The 14,431-nt window shown below is 37.4% G+C and overlaps 1 protein-coding gene across 1 annotated transcript; it reads right to left on the bottom strand.

The window, feature by feature from the left end:
- Window positions 1-2,074: 2,074 nt before the first annotated feature.
- LOC129002444 (uncharacterized) lies at window positions 2,075-13,057 on the bottom strand. The gene is made up of 5 exons (XM_054430250.1): window positions 12,938-13,057; window positions 12,350-12,548; window positions 11,881-12,057; window positions 11,424-11,777; window positions 2,075-2,175 (listed from the first exon to the last, which is right to left on the bottom strand). The coding sequence occupies exons 1-5, from the start codon at window positions 13,055-13,057 to the stop codon at window positions 2,075-2,077; spliced, it is 951 nt and encodes a 316-aa protein (XP_054286225.1).
- Between the last annotated feature and the right edge of the window lie 1,374 nt (window positions 13,058-14,431).

Genomic DNA, 14,431 nt, shown 5'->3' with positions numbered 1-14,431 from the left:
GATATCGCCACTGTGTGCATTGAAGGTGTTGAACTGATCTCAGATATCATCGCTGTGTAAAATGTGGGTGTTAAACTGAGTTCAGATATCACTGCTGTGTAAAAATGTGGGTGTTTAACTGATCTAAGATATCACCGCTGTGTAAAATGTGGGTGTTGAACTGAGCTCAGATATCACCGCAGTGTAAAATGTTGGTGTTGAACGGAGATCAGATATCACTGCTGTGTAAAATGTGGGTGTTTAACTGATCTAAGATATCACCGCTGTGTAAAATGTGGGTGTTGAACTGAGCTCAGATATCACCGCTGTGTAAAATGTTGGTGTTGAACTGATCTCAGATATCACCGCTGTGTAAAATGTGGGTGTTAAACTGAGCTCAGATATCACTGCTGTGTAAAATGTAGGTGTTGAACGGAGATCAGATATCACCGCTGTGTAGAATGTGGGTGTTGAACGGAGCTCAGATATCACCGCTGTGTAAAATGTAGGTGTTGAACTGAGCTCAGATATCGCCACTGTGTGCATTGAAGGTGTTGAACTAAGCTCAGATATTGCCACTGTGTAAAATTTAGATGTTGAACTGAGTTCAGATATCGTCACTGTGTGCATTGAAGGTGTTGAACTAAGCTCAGATATCGTCATTGTGTGCATTGAAGGTGTTGAACTGAGCTCAGATATCGCCACTGTGTGCATTGAAGGTGTTGAACTAAGCTCAGATATCGCCACTGTGTAAAATGTAGATGTTGAACTGAGCTCAGATATCGCCACTGTGTGCATTGAAGGTGTTGAAGTAAGCTCAGCTATCGCCGCTCAACCGGGCGATGGCTCGCTGGTCGATATCACTGATCCTCTTGCTCAGGCTGGGATACTTAGTTAATGCGATATCTTCACCAGCATACTTCCAGTCTCATGTACACGTTATCTATAAACAACAATAAAGGTTTCCATCTCATTGTTATGTCAATTTCTATTACTCGAAAAAAAAATCAACCGACGTTTTGGATTTTATTTATTCTTGTATTGAAACTCGAATAACTTTAATTAATTATTTTAAAGTCTACATGTTGGTTTTAGATCGTTAGCTTAACATAACTATTAAATAGTGTAATTTAGTTCACCTACTAAAGCCAAAAAAATTTTTATAAATCCTTACACTCTTTAATTATCACATTCTGCATCGACGACTAACCTCCCAGTTAATGAAAATAAAATGTTCTCCAGAAACACTTGGATTTACTACGGACAGGTAAGTATTACATCTTTGTATGCGACCCAACAGCGTAAGTAGGTAGAAATAACCTTCTTCGGAAGCAAGAGCTCAATAGTTTTCAAACCAGGTGTATTTTAAATTGGTAGGCGATAAGTGTATTGTTTGGAAATATAAATGGACACAGTCAGGTGATCAGTCTTGTATGAATGTGGAACTGAGTCTCAACCTTTGGAGCACATACTTGATGAGAGCTGTTTTACTGCTTCCCTAGAGATTTGACTGTCTGCAGTCACAAGCAACACAAGGGAGGCAGGGCTTTTGCTTGTAATGGCTTGCCTCCTTATAGGCGTAGCTCAGTGAAGGAAAGGTATTTTTTAAACTATATCATATTGCATTTTAAGCTAATTATAACTTTTCTCACTTGACGTTGGTACACAGTGTGACTAGTAGTCAGTTTCAAATTTAGAGCGAGAGACTGTAAATTTGAAGAGGTGTTAATCTGCCATTTTTATTTTATTTCAGCCCATATGAAAGTCTTTATTTCCACACTACTCTATTTTCAAAAGATCCTCGATGAGCTACAGGCTACATAACATGTGAATATATTAGACAAGTGACAATTTTCGGGAAACGTGGCAGTAAAATACACCAATCTTATACGAGTATAAAAACAACTCTTCCCCTAAACAAACCACTATACGTGACAAAACGACAGGCAATGTTTATTTGCAGGACATTTAATTTTTAAATGTCCAGCCGACATCACACTTAAATACGAGTGGATGTAGCGATGCGGAGATGCAGATAATGCGGCTGGTGGTAATGGTAATTGTCATCAGCGAACTCCGCCACCAGCTCCAGCAATTAATTGGCCCCGCAGCTAGTGGGGGGAGGGGGTAAGTGGAGGGGGGAGACGTAAGGGAGTGGGGGGTCGTCATCTGCCATCACGTAGTTAACACGGAGCCCTGAGAGAACGGAGTGTAGAGTTGTAGAGTAGGGGGGTATATCGTCAAAGACTGTTGTACCACGCACGGTAGTTCTTTCGTTATTTTATAAATTTATTTATAGCACAAGCTAATATTTGTTTGTATATTGTATGTTTTTAAATTGCTATTGCAAAGATGCTTTTCAGTAAGTTGATGGAAGAAACAGGATTAAATTGCAATCATCATCAAATAAATTTCTGAGAATGAAAGTCTGAGACATCGTATGATTGAGATAGTAATGTTTTAGACTTTTGTCGTGCACAAATCTATGTATGAACTTCATTGAACCTATCCTTCAAGCAATGCTTACTACACAGTACATCTTGGACCAAGTAATAAATTGTAAAATTAAAGACACGAATTCGATTTTTACTACCGTTTGGCTTTTAGAGCAGCGAGTTCCCCAAACCTATCAGTCGTTGTTTTCTAGCGTTTCTACAGGCGAAACAACATAAAAAATTCTTAAAGTTAGAGAGTGTATTGCTTTCTTCAAACAATGACTAATCGAGGGGGAAAAATAAAAATGCCCGAACCATCCACAAAGGAAATAGATGCTTTTCAGCCCAGAATCTCAGATGAGACTTGACACACGGCAACGCCCGCCAGCACGCGATGGCATCTACAACGAAGTCATGCATGATACAATGTCGTCTGCTGGACATAGAGTAAACTCTAAAATACATCAATGTGAACCTCAACAAGTTCGTGAATTCAATATTTGTTTGTGTAACTAGTGGGAGTGGTCGAAGTAGCAAAGGCAATTTGCACTCGTCTTAAACGGATTACGTGCCTAATAAAATCACTCTAATTGGTGTTGTTTGGTTGGAATACTGGTGTGCGACAAAGTAAAAAGTGTGCCTTTTTGCGTGCTTTGTAAGACTTGTCAATGCAAGTGTAAATAATGCGGTTCACTAGTACGTTGTAAATATATTTAAAAATGTCGAATTTCTGCTTGCCACAATAGTACCTAGTCAATACAGTATTTAAGTACTGTACTTCCAAATGGTCATCTTCGAAACTTGGTCATCCTCGAAACTTGGTCATCCACGGGGCGTAATGGGACATGAATAACTCCGTGATGGCCCGTGGCCAGGTTCATGGAGTATACATACCTTTTTTCAAGATTTTTGGCAGGTCTTCGGTTTAGTATTTTACATACATACAAAAATATATTTTACTTAGCTTCATTAAAATTTTTTGCATTTTTCCGCAGATATGGTAATAAATTTATTTTAAGGAAATTTAAGAGACGTTTACGTTGATTTCTACCGCTTAACCTTACATTTTTAGCAAGAAAGGATCAAAATTGCACGTAAAGATATAAAACACGAACATTTTCTCACCATGGAGCAAACACCGCAGAGCCGATCATAATAGCAATCGATCGGCCTCACGACCAGACGGCTTCAACAATGCATTGGTGCTGATAGCAACCCCCCACACCCCCTCCACCGTCAGCAGCTGACTACTAATTGACTTCTGGCTTTTGTCACCTTCGTCTTCCCTTCACCATAATGTGCTTCTTGTGCTCCTGATGATGTAAGTGTTGTGGAGTGAGGGATGAAAATACGTTTTAGATAGATTGAGTACACCCTCATTATTTCAGACTATGGGCGAACCAAGTCGTCCGGATTAAATTGAATAATCATTAAATAAGCACCATTTAGGAATAGGGGCTTTGTAAAATAGTTTTGTATGCTTGTGTGTCTTAAAGCCATTTACCCATTTGAATGTCTGCAGACATACATACATCATACAGACATACATTGAAGCATCACTTCTCAGGATATGAGTACATGTCTCATTGTCCACCTTTTTCCTATTATTTAGGTCGGGTCTTGTCAAGAAGACGACCACCACTATCAAAATTCCACTATACGAAAATGAGGTAAATCAGGTTAAGTTATATTTCACTAGGTTAGGTTCTGTTACTTTAATGTTATAATAGTCCAGGACCTGACTAGGGTTCTGTGTGCATGTCGTGTATAGAGAATTTTGCTTTTGCATTTCAATATAGGTGTCTTAGGAAGTGTTTTCCACTCGGGTGTCAAGTTCGCACCTGGTACGTTTTCGAGCTATGACGTCATCAAGATGGCGGCTCGGCAATTTTTAAATGCGTATATTTCGCAAACCGTTTAACGGATCGGGATGATTCTTTTTTTGTTTGAAAGATATTTTTACAAGCTATCTTTTTTGTATTTACCCATTTGTTGTAAACTTAATATTTACCGCACAATATTGAAAAACGTAGTTTTTATTGTTATTATATTTATTGTTTTGCTTATAACTTCTTAACCGCTGATAAAATCAAATACCACCCATTGCAAAAGTTGGAGATAATTCTATACTCTTTCCAATGATACCAAACAATATGTGATTAGACCTAAAAATAAAGCAAAGAGATTGAATAAACCGTAAAAAAACACTGAAAGTGGTGTACGGTCCGGGAAAGATTTAGTCCTGGACATGACTAGGGTTCTGTGTGCATGTCGTGTATAGAGAATTTTGCTTTTGCATTTCAATATAGGTGTCTTAGGAAGTGTTTTCCACTCGGGTGTCAAGTCCGCGCCTGTTACGTTTTCCAGCTATGACGTCATCAAAATGGCGGCTAGAGCAATTTTTAAATGCGTATATTTCGCCTACCGTTTAACGGATCGGGATGATTCTTTTTTTGTTTGAAAGATAATTTTACAGGATATGATTTTTGTATTTGCAATTTTGTTGTCAACTTAATATTTATCTCACTATATTAAATACGTGGTTTTTAATATAATTGTTTTTGAATTTTTCCTCATAACTTGTTAAACGCTTATAGAATGAAATAACTACCCATTACAAAAGTTATAGATAATTTTATGCCCTTTCCAAAGATATCAAACAATTAATGTTTGAAACTAAAATTAAAGCCAAGAGATTAAATAAACCGTTACCTAACACTTAACATGGTAGAAAGTCCGGAAAATATTGCGGCTGGAACAATTCTTCAAATGCGTATATTTCACATACCGTTTAACGGATCGGGATGATTCGTTTTTTGTTTGTAAGATATTTTTTAAGCCTATCTTTTTTGTATTTACACTTTTGTTGTTAACCTACTATTTATCCCACAATATTAATAAACTAGGTGAAACCCGTCGAAATCGACGGTCACTGTCTCTGTGCTCATTATTCATCTACGGAAAGTTAGGTGTAGTGGAATATACTTGAAGTGAAGTTGGCTTTTACTCTTGAACTGTTAGGGACCTCCTCGTTTATATGGTTGTGCGGCTTCTTTGGCAACAAATAATTCAAATAACATAACAATGCGGCATTTCCAAAAAGCAATAAATACTGTAAATTGGCTGTTACGTAAATATTGACGTTTACATGCATTGTTAAACAACGTATCTTATAAAGGATGATGTGATCTAGTTTAAAAGGAATATGACCTTTCTGTCATGACAGTAGCTGCTTGAATAGTATTTACTCTTTGTGCCTTTTTTATAGCCAAAATGTCGTGTTATTTTAAATCATGTTAACAACCCAGTGAGCCACGGTCCGTAATATAGACCACTTAAAATAATTTGTCAAGATAGGTACCATTTTAGGTCAGGTTTCTGTGTTTGGATGTTATTACACACGATAAGAGCACAATAAACTTCTTCTGCAGATAAATAATCTACTGGAGAAATATAAGCCGAATTATAAATGTCACAATGTGACTTTGAGCATTTTGTAACTATATGGGTACGCTACAAAGTATTTTTGAGGCTGCTGCTCAGTGAACTTTAAGAATATATTTTTAGAGATAAATTAAATGATTTTTGTTGCTGAGTAGCGTTACTAAACATGCACAACCCATTTCGTTACTCTAATAACATTCAAAGGCTCTCTAAGAGTTCAAATTCTTATTTGTATACTTATCTATATTAGGTTTTCATTAGGCTGAATTAACAACATCGAAGTAACCTCTATGAAAAGTCTGTAGTAAATTGCAGTTAACAGCTTAATGACTTTCTAAATCATGCACATATTTTTACATAAATATTATAAAATGTTTTATCCAGTGGCTGTAAACTACTATTAATTTAGCAAAATATGGACACTGCTCAAATGGGCAACGTGCCCTTCTGCACTTGTATAATTTTGTATTGTATTACACAATCGAAGATTTTTCCAATGATTGAAAACATGTATAACAATAATCTCGTGAACCTCTTGATGATCTGTAGAATAATATGATAAAATATAGGCAAAAGTGGGGGAAAAGGCAGACAACAACTCGTACAACAGATAATAGATAGTTCAATAAGAAATTACTGTAAGAGTTCTGTGATAAAAAGAATTTCCACTGATTTCGTAATGGAATGTTATATTGCAAAACATGACATGATACAGAAGAAAATAAATTTTAAAATCAGAAAATAGCATTGCAAATACTTCTTTTAGACAATTTAGTAACTCCCAATAAATGTGTGTTGTTTAAAACACAATTGAAAAATCAACAGCTGTTTCATTAAAAGTATTAAACATAAACAAATCTGTAGAGGGATCTTTAAAGGCTTTTGGGGCAGAGCCCTAAGGGAATTTACTTCGTTTTTCTTTTGATAACTCATCTACAGACCATGACCTTTCTTTTGACACCCCTACCAAGTTTCTACGCCCAGCCGTTCTCTCAAATTAGTGGAGACAAAGTTTCCAATTGAATTTCTAGTTTCCTCCATGTTAATCTTATGGGAAAAAATCCAACTTTGATGGAAAATCCTGCCCAAACTAATAAAGATATCAAAAAACGAAAAACACTTTGCAAAACTACAGATCAGGGCAATTTTTTTGACACTTTAATCATCAAAATCGGTCCAAAAATGAGAGAGGAGTTCTGTTCACAAAAATCGGCTTAGCGTATTATATATATAGATGTACATTTAATTGTTGTTTTTATTTTACTTTTGCTTATAACTTTTTGACAAATAGTAGGTTTTTTAATATAGTGAGATAAATATTAAGTTGACAACAAAATTGCAAATACAAAAATCATATCCTGTAAAATTATCTTTCAAACAAAAAAAGAATCATCCCGATCCGTTAAACGGTTTGCGAAATATACGCATTTAAAAATTGCCGAGCCGCCATCTTGATGACGTCATAGCTCGAAAACGTACCAGGTGCGAACTTGACACCCGAGTGGAAAACACTTCCTAAGACACCTATATTGAAATGCAAAAGCAAAATTCTCTATACACGACATGCACACAGAACCCTAGTCAGGTCCTGGACTATAATGGCTTCGGTTAGGGTGCCTTCGGTTAGAATGTAAAGAAGTGGACTCTTGTAGCAGACAGTTCTACTACAGCTTATTGTGCATAATTGATGGGATTGGACACAGTTAGGTTAGGTTAATTAAGTCATGTAACAAATGTTTAATACAATATAACATAGACTATTTATTTCCCCCAGGTTCATTTGCGTAGGGCAAGTTAATGTGGCCTTCTTCTTGAAAAACTCCCTTTCAGAGCGGAAAAATTCAACGTTTGAGGTAAACCAACTCCTGATACTTTGTGCTGTCCTACACCACGCAGGGATTGCGTTCACCACACCACCCATACTGCATCACGCTCGCCAGTATGGTCAGGCCACGCCAAAACACGCAAGGTACGATGATCATGTGTTTAATTGTCTTTTTTCATTTGAAATTTTTTTACAAAAATCTCATGATTAATAAAACCCTTGCCACAACTGTACCATGACAAGTTTTTAAACGCGTGAAAACGTCAAAATCTATATCTATAATCATTGACTATACACCTCTACATCAATTAAGTAGAGGTGTATAGTCAATGCTATAATACAGTACATGAAGCCGTTTTTTAACACTTATCCTCCCTTATTATTTGTGAACCAATTTCAACGTTTGAGATGTCAAAAAATTCGCCTCAATCTGTAGTGTTAAAAATTCTTAGCCTTAAGGGCGTGAAGCACTCTCGAAGGACAATTTTTTCCTCATAAGAATTACATAGAACAAAAAACAGCTGTTTATAAAAAGAAACACAGCAGCTTTTTTTTTGTAAAATATTGATGTTTGTAATATTCAGGAGGTTAGACCAATGTAAACCGTTAATCAGATTTGTTGATAGAACAGAAAATGACTCGGGTTCAAAGAGGAAATATTGAAACGTGTCGTAACACTTCGGCCCAAGTAACACTTCGGCCCAGTAACATTTCGGCCCGAAACCCTCAGATGTGGCCTACGGTCCAACTCTCTACCTGCCCACTAGTAACACTTCGTCCCAACAAATATTTGACAGGTTAGGTTAGGTTAGGTAAGATTCCACCGATTCTCCGTCATGTGAGGTCAGAGGATGCAAGGGGTGACGGTTGGGCGACATTCCACCAGAGGGTGGTTGCAAAGTATACAGGTCATATGTATCTCTTACTACCTGAACTGCCCTTGTCAATTTTTCGTCGGGCCGAAATGTTACTCCATTAGCTAATTTAATCATCTGTAAAAGCGAGTGGGACGAAGTGATACTGTTTTTCTAAGAAATTTGAGTTTGGCCGAAAGAAGAGGATGTGACAATTAATTAATTAGAGATCTATGCGTATGAGAAGAGTAGAAGAAGAGAGGCCTGGTCTAACAGCAAGGAATCCAGATACCTCTCCACTTGGAGAGATGAATAATATTTTCCAGTTCTGCTATGAAACTTACTTTGGAAGTAAAAAATACACAAAGAATATAAACATCGGGTTATCAAGGCGGTAAATTAAACTTGCCTAATGTCAAATCAGATGATTTCGTGCAAGAATTATTACTGGTAACAGCTAAGGGGGGTCGGGAAACATTATTTGTAGAAAACACTAAAAATCAAGGCTAGCTTCTTAAAAAATTATAAAATATTGACAAAAAGTGTTTATTATATAAAACTAATAGTATTAACAACGTGAGTATTTCCATTAGTTACATAAGCTTTTAGATGAGTGTTTTAAACTCATCGAAAATTATGACCGTTATTAGTTAATAACTATTGTATAATACCGATACTTGACAATTGCTCGATTTTGAGCAACAGGTACACTTTGAAGGTAAAATATACATCTTTGACTTCATTGAAGCATCTCTAAAAATCGAAGTTCTTGAAGGATTGTTATTAACAACTTATGCCGTGAAACAATATTTTAAGTGGTATTTACTTTTATTTTGTGTAGTTAAACAGTATGAATATTCTTTTTCCTACAGTTACCTAACAATGTACATGTTCTCTCACTGATTTGAGAAAGCAAAGTGGCCAATTCGCTCATCAGTGAGACAATGTTAACATTGTCTCACTCTAATTACTTTGTCTCACTCCAGATTTGCAACGTGAAGGCACGAAATAGTGAGCACGTAACATGCGAGCAACGTCGTATGCGCGCGAAATACGTTGGCAGCACTGGCTGTAAATCAGCTGGTCAGCTGTTGTACTGTTGTATTTGTCACTTCACGTTAAATGTTATATTAAAAGTTTACTTCTGTTTAAAAATAGGTTATGTTTCTTCACCAATTTATTTGTTTTATGGTAACTGTAGGAAAAGTATAATGTGCAACTCGAGTTCAAAGTACAATTGCCTCACTCGAGAAACCATTCCTCACTCGCCTACGGCTCGTGAGTAAGGATTTCTCTCGAGTGAGTCAATTGCTCACTTTTCTCACTAGTTGCACAAATAACTATTTCTTTAATTGTAGTTTATTATTTTGTGACACAATAGGTTTCCTTAGCTCTGTCTATATTTCCAATTTTCGTCAACAAAATGAGAGATTTAGTTACAATGTGCATTCAAAGGTATTGAAGGCTCTAAGAATAGGCTTCAATTGTACCAGACTACAAGGAATTCATGGTCTGTAATATTTGTGATTATATTTTCTTGGTAATCAAAGAATAAAGTACTCTTTATTCTGCGGTTTAAACGTGTTGCTTCCGTTGTAATCTCGAAAAGACATGTCACAATCTTACACTATTGACTTTTATATGCAATTAAAACTTATGAATAAAGATGGTTAAATTTCCATAGTTTTAAGCAACATATTGTCAATATATTATCGAAAAACTTAGCGAAACTGTATAAAAAGTGTGCAATATGTGATCTTAAATCTCAACGTGTCATAGTTAGTTAAAATAAATAATTGCTGTTTTTGTTTTCGTTAATGTCGGTAAAATTTATGACGCAAAACCCTCAGGGATAAGAAAATGGAAAGTTTCAAGCTGCTACTTGCATCACGTTGCTATGTATAGGGCCAGATGTTTTAGTTACAAGTGGGTGGGACTTCGGTTCTGAAGATTCAGGATCAAATCTCGATAATCGCCAATGTCCTCCTGCGGTGTGTGTCTGAGAGTTGAAAGTACTGGGTTTCGGAGGGCTACTTCAACTATAAGTCATGTGATAAATACGTCGTGTTGTTGTTGTACAAATGGTTGTTCTGCTCGCACGTTGTTATCAATGCGGTTTGTAGCAGCGTGAAGCAGCGGAGAGTCTGATCAATATCTGATAACAGTCACGTTCACCGCACCTCACCTACACTATCCACTGGCAGACATTGTATTGCTCATTTAGCTGCGCAGTCAGGTAAATTATTAAACCAAACGTAACCAATGTAACTTGCCTTAAACAAATGCAGTGTGTGCTTCTATGTATTTATTCTCATAAGGCATTTAAAATGTGTCGATGCAGTGTTAAAGTTATACAGCCAAGAATTGCAATATTGTAGATGACAGTTTTTTTAGACTTGATTATCCTAGACACTGTAATCAAAATATTGACATAAAGAATAGCAGCAGGTAACACTGTAAAGTAGTGTTGTAGCATTAGACGGGATTACTGTGCTTGGGTCCGCAATTACACTGGACGAGAGGTCGTCCAGTGGTCGAAACTCGACCAAAAATATGTAATGTACTCACTTAACTATTTTCACCCCACACTGTAAATAAAACATGTGATTGGAGTTTCCTCCATTTGTTTTGATTTTCTGTTTATATTTCGTTGTTATTTCGTAACCAGCATAGCAACGCATAAGATCCATGTTAATTTTTTACAACTTTTAAACTTATTTTTTGTGCTTATCTTTGAGCCTATTTAAATTTATAAAGGGATTCTGCACACCTACAGGAAAATAGCTTTCCAACGGTATGCGTAGATTTTCCCTACGATGCACACGAGCTGAGAAAAAAGGTTTTAAAGAAACATGCTTGCCTATTAATATATAGATAGATAGATACCAACAACATTGACAGAGAGAATAGCAGTAGTGTAGAGTAGTGGCGAAGCGTCGGGCTGGATTACTGTGCTCAGATCTGCAATTACACTGGATGGCAACTGTATTGCAGAGATAATAGCAGCAGTGTAGTGTAGTGGCGTAGCGTCAGGTGGGATTACTGTGCTCGGATCTGCAATTACACTGGATGGCAACTGTTTTGCAGATATAATAGCAGCAGTGTAGTGTAGTGGCGTAGCGTCAGGTGGGATTACTGTGCTCGGATCTGCAATTACACTGGATACCAACAGTTTTGCAGAGAGAATAGCAGGAGTGTAGTGTAGTGGCGAAGCGTCGGGCTGAATTACTGTGCTCGGATCTGCAATTACACTAGATGGTAACTGTATTGCAGAGATAATAGCAGCAGTGTAGTGTAGTAGCGTAGCGTCAGGCGGGATTACTGTGCTCGGATCTGCAATTACACTGGATGGCAACTGTATTGACAGAGAGAATAGCAGCAGTGTAGTGTAGTGGCGTAGCGTCAGGCGGGATTACTGTGCTCGAATATACAATTACACTGGATGGCAACTGTATTGCAGAGATAATAGCAGCAGTGTAGTGTAGTGGCGTAGCGTCAGGTGGGATTACTGTGCTCGGATCTGCAATTACACTGGATGGCAACTGTATTGGCAGAAATAATAGCAGCAGTGTAGTGTAGTGGCGTAGCGTCAGGCGGGATTACTGTGCTCGGATCTGCAATTACACTGGATGGAAACTGTATTGGCAGAGATAATAGCTGCAGTGTAGTGTAGTGGCGTAGCGTCAGGTGGGATTATTGTGCTTGGGTCTGCAATTACACTGGATAGCAACCGTATTGGCAGAGAGAATAGCAGTAGTCTAGTGTAGTGGCGTAGCTTCAGGCGGGATTACTGTGCTCGGATATACAATTACACTGGATGGCAACTGTATTGCAGAGATAATAGCAGCAGTGTAGTGTAGTGGCGTAGCGTCGGGCTGAATTACTGTGCTCGGATCTGCAATTACACTGGATGGCAACCGTATTGACAGAGAGAATAGCAGCAGTGTAGTGTAGTAGCGTAGCGTCAGGCGGGATTACTGTGCTCGGATCTGCAATTACACTGGATGGCAACTGTATTGACAGAGAGAATAGCAGCAGTGTAGTGTAGTGGCGTAGCGTCAGGCGGGATTACTGTGCTCGGATCTGCAATTACACTGGATGGCAACCGTATTGATAGAGAGAATAGCAGTAGTGTAGTGCAGTAGCGTAGCGTCAGGCGGGATTACTGTGTTTGGATCTGCAATTACACTGGATGGCAACTGTATTGACAGAGAGAATAGCAGTAGTGTAGTGTAGTGGCGTAGCGTCAGGTGGGATTACTGTGCTCGGATCTGAAATTACACTGGATGGCAACCGTATTGATAGAGAGAATAGCAGTAGTGTAGTGCAGTAGCGTAGCGTCAGGCGGGATTACTGTCTTCGGACGTATTATATTGTCTGTGGTTCGGATCTGCAATTACACTGGATGGCAACTGTATTGACAGAGGCATACCAGCAGTGTAGAGCGTGTAGAGTAGTGGCACTGCGTCAGGCTGGATTACAGTGCTCTGTCCCTGCATTACACTAGATACTAGCCGCATACTATCTCTGTTTTTATGGAATTTGGCATTTATTGTGTTTTTCTTCTTTATATGGCATGTAATCTTACACATTATTTGCGATTTAGGATACTTTTGATTTTGTCTCATTGGTATATATTCAAAACGTATTATGTAGGCCTATTTCGTCTACACCTTAGTGTATAAGTGTCCGCTCTACCTTTGTCGTTTTGTGTAAACGCAAGGGTTGGGGGGCCCTGCGATTCCAAAGGCTACATATAACGTAGAATCAAAGTTAGGGTCTCATTTTGAAGAGGATAAAATTATTTAAAATATTAATAAATGCTTTTAACATTTACACTAGAAATGAGTGAGAGTGTTACTTGTCTGACTGCAAATGAATAAGTGGACGCTTTGGAAGTGTCAGTGCTGTGTGAAAAGACGCGGACTGGACGTTCTGGACGTCCATTACACCGGTGTGAAAATGCCTTTATAGGTTTAGGCCGAAGTTCGGGATGCGGTTGGAAATTCATTACAGCTCGGAACCAATACTTAAATTATCACTCATCTAAAATATTCATATATTATTTTCGATACAGAAAATTCAGAGAGAAAGTAGATCAATAATTATGACTGACTAACCAGGCCAATATTTCTGCAGTTGACAACTGCCAGGGTGTGGTTAGTAGTGGTAAGAGTACAAGATTAGTTTTTTGTGGATTCCAAATCATCAATGCAATTTGCTAAGTGATAGTACTAACTAGGACCAAGTATTAGTTTGTGTCAGTTATTTACTTCGATGATGTAAATACCCCCGCCGCAGAAAGCTAATTTCCATTTGTCCAGTTAATTTTTGTTCGTGTATGAAACAAATAATTTATTTACGACAAACTATGTTACAAAACTGAACTAGTTTTCATTTAAAGAGAACCCCTCAAAACTACTTCCATGTTTTCAATGCAATTTGCTAATGGAAACAAGCAGTTGTTTAGTAAGTGATTCAATCATTTCGTATATTACAATTGTGTTGGTGCACACTATACTATCGATATGTCGAAATATTTATAATAAAGCAACAATTAACTACAATTGATTCATACTTTCGATGCATGTAATTGTTTACAATCTAAATATGCAACAGACAACAGCTATTTGGTCTCATTGGTTTACAGTATATTCAAAACGTATTATTTTGTCTACACCTTAGTGTTTAAATTCAACTAAAGTTCCAATTAACCCGTTTTCCATATTTTTCATATTTTCCATAATTACATGTCCTTTTTGTTTGGTATTCTCAACTAAAAACACATTAATTTAATTTTTCTTGTTGTCAGTTGCTTATGTGATGTTCTAGTGATATTTTGTTACAGTTAAAAAAGGTATGCTCCATCTAGGGTTATGTTAAGCCCGAAATTT

The sequence above is a fragment of the Macrosteles quadrilineatus genome, unplaced genomic scaffold (genome assembly GCF_028750875.1).
Source record: "Macrosteles quadrilineatus isolate MER2022 unplaced genomic scaffold, UCM_ALF_1.0 Scaffold_1__1_contigs__length_201487025, whole genome shotgun sequence".
NCBI lineage: Eukaryota > Metazoa > Arthropoda > Insecta > Hemiptera > Cicadellidae > Macrosteles > Macrosteles quadrilineatus.
The sequence above is the reverse complement of the archived record's forward strand: the minus strand, read 5'-3'. Positions and strand labels throughout refer to the sequence as shown.

Bases quoted from the DNA above. Each gene is read 5' to 3' on its own strand.
- LOC129002444 (XM_054430250.1), bottom strand. From the start codon at position 13,057: ATGCGGCTAGTATCTAGTGTAATGCAGGGACAGAGCACTGTAATCCAG. The intron at 12,549-12,937 runs GTAATTGCAGAT...CTGTCAATACAG, and splicing joins CAATACAGTTGCCATCCAGT to TTGCCATCCAGTGTAATTGC. The intron at 2,176-11,423 runs GTATCTATCTAT...CCGTTCTCTCAG, and splicing joins TCTCTCTGTCAATGTTGTTG to GGCTCCGTGTTAACTACGTG.